Source organism: Cajanus cajan, chromosome 9, assembly GCF_000230855.2.
Source record: "Cajanus cajan strain Asha chromosome 9, NIPB_CcT2T_4, whole genome shotgun sequence".
NCBI lineage: Eukaryota > Viridiplantae > Streptophyta > Magnoliopsida > Fabales > Fabaceae > Cajanus > Cajanus cajan.
The window spans coordinates 14,671,311-14,686,075 of NC_138525.1; the positions used below are offsets into that span (position 1 = coordinate 14,671,311).

A 14,765-nucleotide genomic window follows, 5' to 3' on the forward strand; every position below is an offset into this window, starting at 1 on the left:
AAATTAGAGACTGTTCGGTTGGTGACATTATTAACAACAAAAGGAAAGCTACAAAACGAAAATTAGAGGACACTCGTTTAACGTGAAGGGAAACCCTTCTTTTTTTCCATTATTATGACTTGTGTTCTTTCCTAAGATTCCGTTAATTTAAATTATTTTTTAAGAGAACAAAAATGTACCACTATCAACATTCTACACACACGATAAAACTTTCACTGAATTGCCCCTGTTACCGAGGTATATAGTCCTTTGCTTTGGAATTGGAGAGATCTTTGTTGATTACATCATTATTGAATACCACCCACCTTATCATCAAAAAGGAAACTATATTTATTATACCGAAATTATCAGAAAATTATTTTAAAAATATGTTTCACTGTTATATATATATAATCAAGACAAAGTCTTGTGATAATTAACCAATATTTTCATAATTGAAAACATGCCTCATTAAAAAAAAAAATCAGCTTATCTATTAATTATGTTAGAATTTATTGCATAAGAAAAGCACATACTCTAACTGATGAATTGTTTGTCTGATTAATTATAATATCATAATACAGTAAAAGCAAACATAATCTTTTACTCACTTTTGATATCTCTCACTTACTTGTATTTTTTTATTTATTATTTGAACCTATATATAAAAAGAAAAAAAATATTGATTAAAGAAGATAGTTGAATATATATAATTTTTATTTTTATATAAAATATAAACTTATTTATTAAATTATCTTTTATTACATATATTTTAAACAGTATTTTCATTTATTGTTATAGATATATTTTAAATTAAATAAAATAGATTTAATTAAAATTTACTTTAATAGGTACGGTGAAAGTACTTCTTCTCAACACCCAACTTTTTAAATTTGTTCGATCTTCAATATAAAAACTTATTATGGGTATTAACTTGTTAAAACAATATTTTTATTAAATACATAATTTGAGTTCAACAGGTAAAATTTTATTTAATTTATTAAAATGTAAATATTTTAAATATATATTAACTGTTTTATTAATTTAGAGATAATTTTGAAAATAAATATAAAGTTAGAAAATATTTATAGATGTTAAAAAAAATTATTTTGAATTTTAATAAAATATTTATTTGAGTCTTGTATCAAGTATCGAGAACCGGAAGCAGTAGTATTTAGTTTGGGGACAATAATTTCACGTGCGTTAGAGTTAGATGGTAAAAACATTAATTAGGGAAGAAAAGTGAGAAAAGAAGGAAGGGTGCAATAGTGAATGACAGTGGTGGATTTTAATTGGGTGCGCGCGGGATGAATGTCAGAAATCAGAACCCTTACTTTCTTTCTCTGCATCACAAACACACGAAAGAGAGAGTCACGGGTTTGTCTTGAAAAGCCCTTATTTCACAGTCCTAGACAGAGAGACAGACACTTATTCTCTCACCACAAAACCAAGCACCCTAACCTAAACAAACAAACACACACATATTTATTTTATACTATAACAATTAAAAAACAACCATTTCCTTCCACTCTCCAAACTATTTTTTTTTTTTTTTTTTTTTTTTTTTATAAATAAAAACACAAAAGCTAAAGAAAAAGACAGAGGCATACCACATTAGACAGTAACAGTATTAATTTCTCTCTCCCTTCCTTTATCTAGCACCACTCCCATGCTCACTCACACGGTCTCTTTCTCCCTGATCCTCATTTCCTCATTCTCTCTTCTCTAACAATGGCACTTCTTCTAGACAACTGTGAAAGCATTTTGCTCTCTTTGGACACACACAAGTCAGTCCCTGCACCTTTCCTCACCAAAACATACCAACTCGTCGACGACCCCTCCACCGACCACATAGTCTCGTGGGGCGAAGACGACACCACCTTCGTCGTTTGGCGCCCTCCTGAGTTCGCCAGAGACCTTCTCCCTAACTACTTCAAACACAACAATTTCTCCAGCTTCGTTCGCCAACTCAACACCTATGTATGTATTCACCCTCATAACTTTTCTCACCCCATCTTCTCTAAACAATTTCTTTTCATTCATTATTCATTAATTTTTCTAATAACTAATTTCTATATTAAAAAAAATTGTAATGATTAGACACTAAACAACGGGGTTGTTTGTAAAATGTTTTTAGCATTAAAGATTAATATTAAAATGTTTCCACTTAAAGGGGTAGTAAAGAAGCTGTGGTGGGAACAAATATTGTAAGCACATCTTTCAGCTGGTTTTATGATTTTTCACACCCACATGAATCTCAGCTTGAAGTTGTTAAATTTTTTAGAGGATAATTAACTAACTAGGTTGCACTTTTGTTTTTGAAAATAGGGTTTCAGAAAGATTGTGCCAGATAGGTGGGAGTTCGCGAACGAGTTCTTCAAGAAAGGAGAGAAGCACTTATTGTGCGAGATCCACAGAAGGAAAACCCCTCAGCAGCAGCAACAACAAATGCAAGGTGTGAACCACCAGCACCAGTTTGTGCCACCTTTCTTCCCCTTCCACAACAGCGTTTCCCCACCGCACGATTCCGAAGATGTAGTACCCAATTGGTGCGACTCACCCCAAAGAGGAGGAATCACAAATGGAAACAACAACTTCAGCATCAACAACTACCACACTGTCACTGCGCTTGCCGAAGACAACGAAAGACTTAGGAGAAGCAACAACATGCTCCTGTCGGAACTGGCACACATGAAGAAGCTTTACAACGACATAATCTACTTCGTTCAGAACCATGTGAAGCCAGTGACTCCAAGCAGCACTTTCCCTTCTTTTCCACTGCCACAAGCCTCTCGTAACGTGGAGAGGCCAGTGAAGCAGTTTGTGGGGTGTTACACGAATAACACTAACACCAACACCAACACTAACACTAACACTAAGCAAGCGCGTGGTGCGAACTCTCCCACTAACAGCTCCATAACCATTGTGGAAGAAGAGCATAGCAGTAACAGGTGCAAGACGAAGCTTTTCGGGGTGTCTCTTCAGTCCAAGAAAAGGGTGCACCCCGAGTACGGATCCAACTATTTCGCCGCATCGGAAACGAATAATAAGGCGCGTTTGGTCGTGGAAAATGATGACTTGGGCTTGAACCTCATGCCCCCTTCTTCCACCACTTGCTAGTTACTACTACTTAGTCCTCGGAAAATTCTTAACTGTAGAACCTTAATTGCTATGTTCTTTCAATTTATTTCTACTATGTGTAAATATTTTCTTTTCTTTAATCACTTTTATTTTTTAGCTTCGAAGAAGGCAAATGATGCTGATGGGTACATGTGTGCGTCCGTGTATTGGTCATTCTTCCTGTGTACATATAACTTAGTGCCCATTTATCATGTGTACAGTGTGCGAGCTCTGGAATAAAAAAAATTAGACTAGCAAAAGAACGGTCAAAGAACCAATAAATCAAGTAAGATTGATAAAAAGTGGTTAAAAACCGATTTACAACATGTCAATGAAATTTATTTTAAAACAATATTATTTTAATTTTTTAATAAAAATAAAATGAACCTAAAATATTTGTCAAAGTTTTTACTATTCAAAATGTAAATGTATTATTAATTAATATTTTAACATATATAATGTACAAGGTAAATATTTATTATATGTATCTAAAATTTATAATACATTATATATATATATATATAGATATATAAATTATATTTAAAATGTGTATAAATAGATACTTTTAAATATTTAAATTATATTTTAGATTTATAATAAATTTAATTATTGTATAATATCTTTTTATTGATAATTTATTTAAAATATTAAAATTTAATTTATAAATAATTATAATAAATAAAAATTAAATTAGATGAAAAGTTAAAAAAATATCTCAAACTTCTCTTGTCAAATAAAAACTCTTAAAAATACACTCACACAAAATAGAATTTCATGTTTTATATATAAAAATTTATAATAATATTGATCTATATAGTTAAAAGTTAATTAGATTAAATTGTTGTAATATATTTGAGTTTAATATTTATATTTATTTTAAATGTTCAAAAATTATAAAACTTATGTTTTATCTCTAATATTGCAAAGTTATGGTATTACATTCTTCATTATTTAATTATAATTTTATTAATATTTATTTAACTATTGTTTAACTATGATTAAACTATTAAATATTTTGAACTAGTATTTTGACTCATCAAAGTTAATTTTAAAAATTAATCAATTTTTGTAATTACAATAAATTAAGTAATTAAAGTCTTATGACAAAGAGTTTATGAACGCATTTAAATAAATTTATATAATATCTTATGAGCAGTTTATAAAATATTTTGAACTTATTTTTATAAGTTATTTAATATAGATTATTATTTATTATTAATTAACTTCATATAAAAAATTTATTGAGAAATATTCAAGTTTAAATTCTGTCACCGACTTCATCAATATAGTTTTTATTTTTGTTTTTTAATTCTTTTGTTAAAAATCAATTATATATATATATATATATATATATATATATATATATATATATTCATATTGCTCCTTCGAAAAAATCTTATTCTTCTTTATTTTTTCCCATCTCCTCCAAAAAAAAAATTCTTTCTTCCCTGCAAAGTTTACATTTGCCTTTTATTAAAAAATCTCATGTTTTGTTTTTCTTTAAAATGATATATTTGGAATAATTTTGTTATTAATATTTATATAATCTTTATATAAATCATGGTTTTATAAATCTATACAATTAATTTTTAATTATGGTTATATATATAATTGTTTTCTCAAATGTTCTTATTAATTTTATTTTATTATAAATTAAAATTAGCTGAATGATGACTGTTCTTACCGGAAATCTGCTGTAGATATGATCCTCCGAGTAAGATTGGTGAGCCTCCTTCGCTGGTACGCTTGATGCTCCAAGATGGGGGTAGTACCTGCAAAAGAGACTCCGATGCTAAAGTTAGTGTTTGTGGGTGTATGAGTCTCGTATAAGTAATGCACGTACCTTTGTGTGTATTAGGGTTTTGTTGGGCCTTGGGCCCGAGATCAGTTTATGACCTAATTGGATAGCGAGCCGATATCGCCTAGCGTGCGTCCGAGGTTACTCCGTGCTGTGATGCCGAGCTCAAGCTCGGCATAGCGGTACGGATAGTACACTAGCCCGCCGAGCTCCGAAGATCGTAGGTCGAGGAGTTAAGACCGAGCTTGACAAGGGGTCGTGACTTTTCGCATACGCCTATTTGTCATGACGCCAAGTGTCATAACCGTCACCTCGTTCCCATAACGCGTGGGCAGCGCGGTGACAAGATTGTATTTTTATGTGTTTGATGACGTGGCCTCTTTCGGCCGATGTGGTGTTCCGATGTCCATGTTTCATGGTCGGGCTGAGGAGCTCGGCAATAATGAGCTTACTGCTTGGTTAGGCTGGTAAACCTTTGATCGAGTCAGCAGATTGGTGATGGACAAGTCGCAACTCGGCTGGCCAGTACACCAGCCCCCCAAGCACCGAGTGATGTAAGAGCAAAGGGGCTTCTGAGGAGTTCCCAAATTTGTTGTTTGAAGGTTCAAATTCGACCTTGTTAAGTAGATGTGATCTCAACGTTCGGACTCGACCTTGGCATATCAAGGTTCGAACTCGACTTTGGTTAAGAAAATGTGATCTCAAGGTTCGGACTCGACCTTGGCATATCAAGGTTCGAACTCGACCTTAGTTAAGCAAATGTGATCTCAAGGTTCGGACTCGACCTTGGCATATCAAGGTTCGAACACGACCTTGGTTAAGAAAATGTGATCTCAAGGTTCGGACTCGACCTTGGCATATCAAGGTTCGAACTCGACCTTGGTTAAGAAAATGTGATCTCAAGGTTCGGACTCGACCTTGGCATATCAAGGTTCAGACTCGACCTTGGCATATCAAGGTTCGAACTTGACCTTGGTTAAGAAAATGTGATCTCAAGGTTCGAACTCGACCTTGGCATCAAGATTCGGATACGACCTTGGCATATTAAGGTTCGAACTCGACCTTGATTAAGAAAATGTGATCTCAAGGTTCGGACTCGACCCTAGCACATCAAGGTTCGAACTCGACCTTGGTTAAGAAAATGTGATCTCAAGGTTCGAACTCGACCTTGACATCAAGGTTCAGATTCAACCTTGGCATATCAAGGTTCGTACTCGACCTTGGTTAAGAAAATGTGACTCAAGGTTCGGACTCGACCTTGGCATATCAAGGTTCGAACTCGACCTTGGTTAAGAAAATGTGATCTCAAGGTTCGGACTCGACCTTGACATATCAAGGTTTGGACTCGACCTTGGCATATCAAGGTTCGAACTCGACCTTGGTTAAGAAAATGTGATCTCAAGGTTTGAACTCGACCTTGGCATCAAGGTTCGGATTCGACCTTGGGATATCAAGGTTCGAACTCGACCTTGGTTAAGAAAATGTGATCTCAAGGTTCAAACTCGACCTTGGCATATCAAGGTTCGAACTCGACCTTGTTTAAGAAAATGTGATCTCAAGGTTCGGACTCGACCTTGGCAATTCAAGGTTCGGACTTGACATTGGCATATCATGGTTCGAACTCGACCTTGGTTAAGAAAATGTGATCTCAAGGTTCGGACTCGACCTTGGCATATTGATAGACTATGGCCAAGGCCAAGGAATCCAAGAGGTGATATACTAAAAGAACCAAGAGGAATGGGATGATCTTAAAGACCTTTTTCATATATTTTGTAAATAGTCTCTTGTATAGGTTATTTTGCCTTTGTATTTGTGAGACACTTTACTTGCTTTTTCCTAGTGTTTGTATATTGTTTTTAAGGTAGGCTACTTGGAGAGTTTAGCTCCATTTAACCTCCCTAGTTGATACATTCATTTTGTATTTTTTTCAGTAGGGAAAAAGGGGTGACAATTAGCAAAGCTAGGGTGTGTGTTTAGAAATTGGGCCTGAGTTGGGCCTAGGCAAAATTTTGCATATTGGACTCATTTTGCTCCTAATTTTTCATAGATTTGATTTAGCTAGGTCTCATCATCATATGATGAACCTAACTAAACCAAATCAAGATTTTTCAAATTAAATCAAGGAGCAAAATGACCCAAAGGCCGCCTAGCTCTCCTTCTCCTCCTTGGCCGAATTTTTGAACTAGCACCTCTAGGTTTTGAAGCTTGCCTTGCAAGCTTCTAAACCTAGGAAGGTTAAGACACCTTACCATGGTTCTTAAGTGAACCATGGTCAAGGTTGGCTTCTCCTACAAGCTACCTAAACCGTGGGAGTTAAAGCTTACCCTACCATGGTTCCTAGTAAACCATGGTTAAGGATAGCTTCTCCTACAAGCTACCTTCCCCTATATATTTGATTTTCCTACACTTGTACTCACTTTTAACATAAATGAGAATTAATCTTCAGATTTTCTCTCAACTCAAGAGTCTCAAAACCGTGGGGACTTTATACTCTAAGAAATCCTCCAAAGTTCTTCAAACCTAAGCCTAGGTTCTTCAAGTTTCTCCATCCAAGAGAAGTAACCGAACCTCTAGCAAGACTTCTACTCCTTTGAAGGTTCTTCAATGGAGTTTCAGAGATCTTCAAGTGTCAACCTCAAGTGCATTTCGGTCCTAAGCATGGAGCAAGTGAAGGAATCATCAATCTCCTCACCTAGTTCCATCATTTTTGGTATCTAGAGCCTAGTGCTCTTGAGGTTTTTGTTTCTAACCTTTTGTTCTTGAATCCGTGTTGTATCTTCCTCCTTTTACATGTCTCTTTGTGTTGCTGCATGGATCTAGTTTTAATAAATATGTTGATGGATCCTTATGTCACATATGAAGTAATTGATTCATAGTTTTGCTTGTTCCTTATTCTTGAATCAATTTATGGTGCGCCTAGGTTCCTATACTTGTGCTTTTAATTTTGTTTGAGTCTCTTCATTCTATAACATGTGTCCGTGATTGGACAACATTCATATTGCTTAGATTTTTCTTTTGAATCAATTGTTCTGTCTTAGAAAGTCATGTGTAGTCCTTTATATGTTGAAACTTCCTAGACTAGCTTGTTTGACCTAATTTTTGTTTTGTGTTCTTGAGTCCGAAATTTTTGTGTATTTTCTTATTAAATCTGAACCTTCCTATATGTGCTTTTGCTTTACATGTTTGAGTTCTTAATTTGCTATTAGTTCTAGCAAATTTCCTAGAGTTAGGTTTCTATTATGTCATATTAAAAGTTTTGTCAAATAAAATTGTTAAACACTTTCCTATTAGGTTCCTTTGTTAATTGTGGTGTGGCTGAACCTTATTGAAATTCTTTGAACTATAAAACAGAGGCAAAACAGAGGTGTATGTGTCCTAATTGCATGAGAAAAATAAAGAAAAATAGTGCTTAAAAATTTGACCTAAAAATCCTACAAAATAGTGAAGCACTAGTGAAAACATGCTTGTTGACACCTCTTGTTTTGTGTAAAATTTTTGCTGCAGTTTTTCTACCTTGAAACCGAGACTCCTAAGTGTTGAAAAGGCATTAAAACTCCTGAACATCAAAAGAAAAATAAGTGAAAAATATTTTGCTAAAAAGAAAAGAAAGAAAAAGCAAAAGAAAAAGCCAAATAGGAGTGAAAACTTGTTTGTATTGCTCTCGATTTTGGTATTGTTTTGGCATTAAAATTTTGGTGACCAGCCACATTATTTGAGTCTTATTTTTATTTCTAATCTTAGCTTTTAATTTTGTAATCCATTCTAGTGCCTTTCCTAGGATAATCTTTGTGTGCTAGCTTTCAAAATTTCCTTTAATTGTTGCTTGTCTTTTGTGGAATTCTTTCTAGTCTTGTCTCATTTGTTTTCCACCAATTGGTGTAGCCATTCTAAATTGTTCATTTTCAGTTTTAGCACTAATATTCAGTCTTGAAGGTGGTTGAGTGCTTCTTGAAAGGTGTAGGAGGCCAAGGCAAAGGACATCCACTTGAAGGCTTTGGTGGTTGCTTAGGGAGTTTGTTCTCTCTTGGTGGCTAGGCTCTTGGAAACACCTAGAAGTGACTAACATCAAAGTTGCTTCTAAAGAGAGGAGTGAAACACCTTGTGAGGCTGCAGTTGGTGGCTGAATTGGAGCAACAAGAAACTAAACCATTTGTGAAAGTTTGTGAAAATTTAGAACAAATTTTAGTGACGGAAATTTTTGATTCTAAAACTAGTTTCCTTACAAAATCCGTGACTAAAATTTGCTTCTAATTAGTGGCAAATTTGTTTTACTTAAATTAGGTGCAGCCACTAAATTCATTTGATTGTGAATTTACATTTCATTTGGAGTGTGAATTTGCATTTCATTTGAAGAAAATTTGAATTTCATTTTTCTTGTAATTTTTGATTTCCAAATTTTTGTACAAGGCCTTTATTAAGGAGTGTCTTGGAGTGCCTTTGGTGTATCTCCATCTCTCCTTAAGAGTTCTCATAGTAAATTTCATTTAGCACTTGTGAGAGGGTCCTTGAAGGTCTTTGGTACCTCTCAAGCTCTCACTTAGGTTTAAATTGCTTACCACGCCTAGTTTATGTTTTCAAGCAATTTATGTTTTAAGCAATTTATGTTTTCTGTCATTTAAGTTTTCAAGCAATTTATGTTTTCTTGTTCTTTATGTTTACAAGCATCTTATAAACTGTACACATAGGCACTTGTTTGTTATTTTTCTTTAAGAAAAGTTCTTTGTGAAAATTGTTTTGTGCAAGACAAAAGTACAAGGGGGTTTAGAGATTTTTACTTGAAGAGGCTTGGTTATTAAGTGGCTCTTTAGTAGCTCACCTCCCTCCAAAGTTCAATTTGTACTCTTAGACCTCCAAGTGCCAAGTCTAAAGCACTCCATAAAAATCTTATTTTCATAAAAACTATTTTTTTGTAGAAAAATCTCTTGAATTAAAATGTCTCAAAATTCCTCCAATAGTGAAAGTGATGACTCTCCAAAAAGTCTTTCTTACATCACTAAAGAGCTTAAATCACTTAAACTATGGAAAAAGCAAGAGTCCATTCAAAGAGAGAAGGAAAGAATTGAAAGAGAAGGACAACTTGCTTATCTTGAGGAAGAATTGAGAATTTTAAGGCAAGAGGAAGAAAAATTAAAAGAAGATATGAAGAAACATAGGAAAAAGAGTAGGAGCTCACATTCCCAATACACATCCCCTAATGAAAGCATGAATCAAGGGGATCACTATCAACATACACCTAGGAGAACCACAAGGCCAAGGGAAGTCAAAGTTGACCTTCCCCAATTTTTTGGCAAAGATGATATGGAGTTATACCTAGATTGGGAAATGAAGGTTGAGCAACTCTTTGCTTGCCATAAGGTGAGTGAAGAGAGAAAAGTCCCTCTGGCTACCCTTAGCTTCCAAGGGCATGCCATGTATTGGTGGACAGCCCTAGAAAGAGAGAGACGCCTCCACAATGATCCTCCAATTCAATATTGGAATGATCTTAAAAGTGCAATGAGAAGGAGGCACATTCCCACCTATTATGGAAGGGAGCTTATGAATAAGCTCCAAAGGCTCCAACAAAGGGATTTGTCTGTAGAATAGTACATGCAACAAATGGAGCTTTTAATGATGAGGGCTTGTATTAGGGAAGAGGAAGCCACCACTGTAGCTAGATTCCTAAGTGGTCTTGACTTAGAGATTAGAGACCAAGTGGAGCTACTACCCTACAGGGACTTAAATGATTTAGTCCAACTTTGTGTAAGGGTAGAACAACAAATGTTGAGAAAATTTTCTTTTAAAAGAGAAGGCTCCCACTCTAGATCTCTTAAGAAAGACTACATGGAGGAGGAAAAATCTTTTGAAAAGAAAAATATTTTAGAACCCTCCAAGGAATTAGCTAAGAATAAGGATAAGAACATAGAGAAGGGTAAAGGTACCCACACTCCACACACTAGCACAAAGACTAGTGATATTAAATGTTTCAAGTGTCTAGGGAGAGGCCACATTGCTTCTCAATGCCCTACAAAGAAAGTCATGATCTTAAGGGGGCATGACACTTATAGTAGTCAAGAAGAGACTACTACCTCCTCTTCTAGTGAGAGTGAGGTTGAAACAAAACTTCAAAGGACCAAAGTGGAGCCAATTTATCCTTATGAAGGAGAGCTCCTAATGCTTAGGAGAATCCTTCATAATCAACCTAGTGGTACCCTATCACAAAGAGAGAACATCTTTCATACAAGATGTAATATTTTAAATAATGTTTGTTCTCTCATTGTTGATAGTGGTTCATGGTGCAATTGTTGTAGCACTAGGTTGGTTAAAAAGTTGAGTTTAATTACTATACCACATCCTCAACCTTATCATTTGTAATGGCTTAATAAGGATGGTGACATAGTAGTTGACCAACAAGTGAAGGTCAAGTTTTCCATTGGGAAGTATGAGGACCAAGCTTTATGTGATATAGTACCAATGGAAGCTTGTCATATTTTGTTAGGAGGACCATGACAATTTGAAAAGAAAACTATACATAATGGTCTTACTAATGAAATTTCCTTCACTCACAAGGAAAAGAAATTTGTACTTTATCCTCTCTCACCTCAACAAGTGGCTGAGGATCAAGAACAAATGAAAAACAAAAGAAAAAGAGAAAAGGTAGGGAAGAGTAAAGACGAAGAAATATCCTCTAAGGGAATTATGTCTAAAGAGAATTGCTTTATCACTAAAGAACCTATGAAAACTATTCTCTTTATTCATAAAGACCTTAACTCTTACCCTCACGCTGCCACTAGTCTTGAAGAAGAGATTCACAAATCCATTATTTTTAAAGAAAAAGAATCTCAACTTCAAGATTTTGTGAAGGAGAAGTGGACTTCATTTAGTTCTACTCCTCATGCTACTTCCTTGGTGGTGCCCAAGGTAGATAGCCTTCCTTTTTGTAGGACTTGTCCTACCTTAATTGTGTCAATAATGCACCCAATTTATGGAATATATTATTTGTTGGATATAACATATGAACCTTCAAGGTTCCTTGTGACAAATTCTTTTCATAACTATCCAACAAATAATATAATCCAAAATTGTTTAGGAAATTTCTTAGTAGTATTTTCCTTATTTTCTAAGAAATGCCTATAGGTTACCACATAGGGTACTTTAGGCAAGATATTTTAGTTTTTAGGATTAAGTCTTTAGTGTGCTATAGTTTTAGTTTTAGCACATTTTTAGGATTTAATAATATGCCTAGTCTATGTTTAGGAGAGGATCCTATTCATTATATTAGTAGGTCTAGTGTCATTGATTTCTTTAGGTTCCATGAAAGGATTCCTTCTAGGATATTCCTTTCACATTTATTTGTTGAAAATATCACCTCTAATGAATTCTATTATATATTTGCAGGTATGGCCAATAATCATGAGGACTCTCGAGATTTGAGGTCAAATCCTTTTCAAGAGGGAGGGGATGATAGACTATGGCCAAGGCCAAGGAATCCAAGAGGTGATATACTAAAAGAACCAAGAGGAATGGGATGATCTTAAAGACCTTTTTCATATATTTTGTAAATAGTCTCTTGTATAGGTTATTTTGCCTTTGTATTTGTGAGGCAATTTACTTGCTTTTTCCTAGTGTTTGTATATTGTTTTTAAGGTAGGCTACTTGGAGACTTTAGCTCCATTTAACCTCCCTAGTTGATACATTCATTTTGTATTTTTTTCAGTAGGGAAAAAGGGGTGACAATTAGCAAAGCTAGGGTGTGTGTTTAGAAATTGGGCCTGAGTTGGGCCTAGGCAAAATTTTGCATATTGGACTCATTTTGCTCCTAATTTTTCATAGATTTGATTTAGCTAGGTCTCATCATCATATGATGAACCTAACTAAACCAAATCAAGATTTTTCAAATTAAATCAAGGAGCAAAATGACCCAAAGGCCGCCTAGCTCTCCTTCTCCTCCTTGGCTGAATTTTTGAACTAGCACCTCTAGGTTTTGAAGCTTGCCTTGCAAGCTTCTAAACCTAGGAAGGTTAAGACAACCTTACCATGGTTCTTAAGTGAACCATGGTCAAGGTTGGCTTCTCCTACAAGCTACCTAAACCGTGGGAGTTAAAGCTTACCCTACCATGGTTCCTAGTGAACCATGGTTAAGGATAGCTTCTCCTACAAGCTACCTTCCCCTATATATTTGATTTTCCTACACTTGTACTCACTTTTGACATAAATGAGAATTAATCTTCAGATTTTCTCTTAACTCAAGAGTCTCAAAACCGTGGGGACTTTCTACTCTAAGAAATCCTCCAAAGTTCTTCAAACCTAAGCCTAGGTTCTTCAAGTTTCTCCATCCAAGAGAAGTAACCGAACCTCTAGCAAGACTTCTACTCCTTTGAAGGTTCTTCAATGGAATTTCAGAGATCTTCAAGTGTCAACCTCAAGTTCATTTCGGTACTAAGCATGGAGCAAGTGAAGGAATCATCAATCTCCTCACCTAGTTCCATCACATATCAAGGTTCGAACTCGACCTTGGTTAAGAAAATGTGATCTCGAGGTTCAGACTCGACCTTGGCATATCAAGGTTCAGACTCGACCTTGGCCTATCAAGGTTCGAACTCGACCTTGGTTAAGAAAATGTGATCTCAAGGTTCAGACTCGACCTTGGCATATCAAGGTTCGAACTCGATCTTGGTTAAGAAAATGTGATCTCAAGGTTTGAACTCGACCTTGGCATCAAGGTTTGGATTCGACCTTGGCATATCAAGGTTCGAACTCGACCTTGGTTAAGAAAATGTTATCTCAAGGTTCGGACTGGACCTTGGCATATCAACGTTCGAACTCGACCTTGGTTAAGAAAATGTGATCTCAAGGTTCGGACTCGACCTTGGCATATCAAGGTTCGGACTCGACCTTGACATATCAAGTTTCAAACTCGACCTTGGTTAAGAAAATGTGATTTCAAGGTTCGAACTCGACCTTGGCATCAAGGTTCGGATTCGACTTTGGCATATCAAGGTTCGAACTCGACCTTGGTTAAGAAAATGTGATCTCAAGGTTTGGACTCGACCTTGGCATATCAAGGTTCGAACTCGACCTTGGTTAAGAAAATGTGATCTCAAGGTTTGGACTCGACCTTGCATATCAAGGTTCGAACTCGACCTTGGCATATCAAGGTTCGAACTCGACCTTGGTTAAGAAAATGTGATCTCAAGGTTCGGACTCGACGTTGGCATATCAAGGTTTGAACTCGACCTTGGCATATCAAGGTTCGAACTCGACCTTGGTTAAGCAAATGTGATCTCAAGGTTCGGACTCGACCTTGGCATATCAAGGTTTGGACTCTACCTTGGCATATCAAGGTTCGAACTCGACCTTGGTTAAGAAAATGTGATCTCAAGGTTCGGACTCGACCTTGGCATATGAAGGTTCAGACTCGACATTGGCATATCAAGGTTCGAACTCGTCCTTGGTTAAGAAAATGTGATCTCAAGGTTCAGACTCGACCTTGGCATCTCAAGGTTCGGACTCGACCTTGGCATATCAAGGTTCGGACTCGACCTTGGCATATCAAGGTTCGAACTCGATCTTGGTTAAGAAAATGTGATCTCAAGGTTCGGACTCGACCTTGGCATATCAAGGTTCGTACTAGACCTTGGCATATCAAGGTTCGAACTCGACCTTGGTTAAGAAAATTGATCTCAAGGTTCGGACTCGACCTTGGCATATGAAGGTTCGAACTCGACCTTGGTTAACAAAATGTGATCTCAAGGTTTGAACTCGACCTTAGCATATCAAGGTTCAAACTTGACCTTGGTTAAGAAAATGTGACTTCAAGGTTCGGACTCGACCTTGACATATCAAGGTTCGAACTTGACCTTGGTATATCAAGGTTCGAACTCGAGCTTGG

General features: G+C 35.8%; 1 protein-coding gene across 1 annotated transcript; it reads left to right on the forward strand.

The window, feature by feature from the left end:
* The first annotated feature begins 1,585 nt into the window (after positions 1-1,585).
* Positions 1,586-3,311, forward strand: LOC109814306 (heat stress transcription factor B-4). The gene is made up of 2 exons (XM_020378702.3): positions 1,586-1,959; positions 2,308-3,311. Exons 1-2 carry the CDS (start codon positions 1,711-1,713, stop codon positions 3,097-3,099), a joined length of 1,041 nt encoding a protein of 346 aa, XP_020234291.1. The 5' UTR covers positions 1,586-1,710; the 3' UTR covers positions 3,100-3,311.
* The last annotated feature ends 11,454 nt before the right edge of the window (positions 3,312-14,765 follow it).

Coding starts and splice junctions, on each gene's coding strand:
- LOC109814306 (XM_020378702.3), top strand. CDS start 1,711: ATGGCACTTCTTCTAGACAACTGTGAAAGCATTTTGCTCTCTTTGGAC. Junction 1,960..2,307: donor TTCGCCAACTCAACACCTAT/GTATGTATTCAC, acceptor TTTTGAAAATAG/GGTTTCAGAAAGATTGTGCC.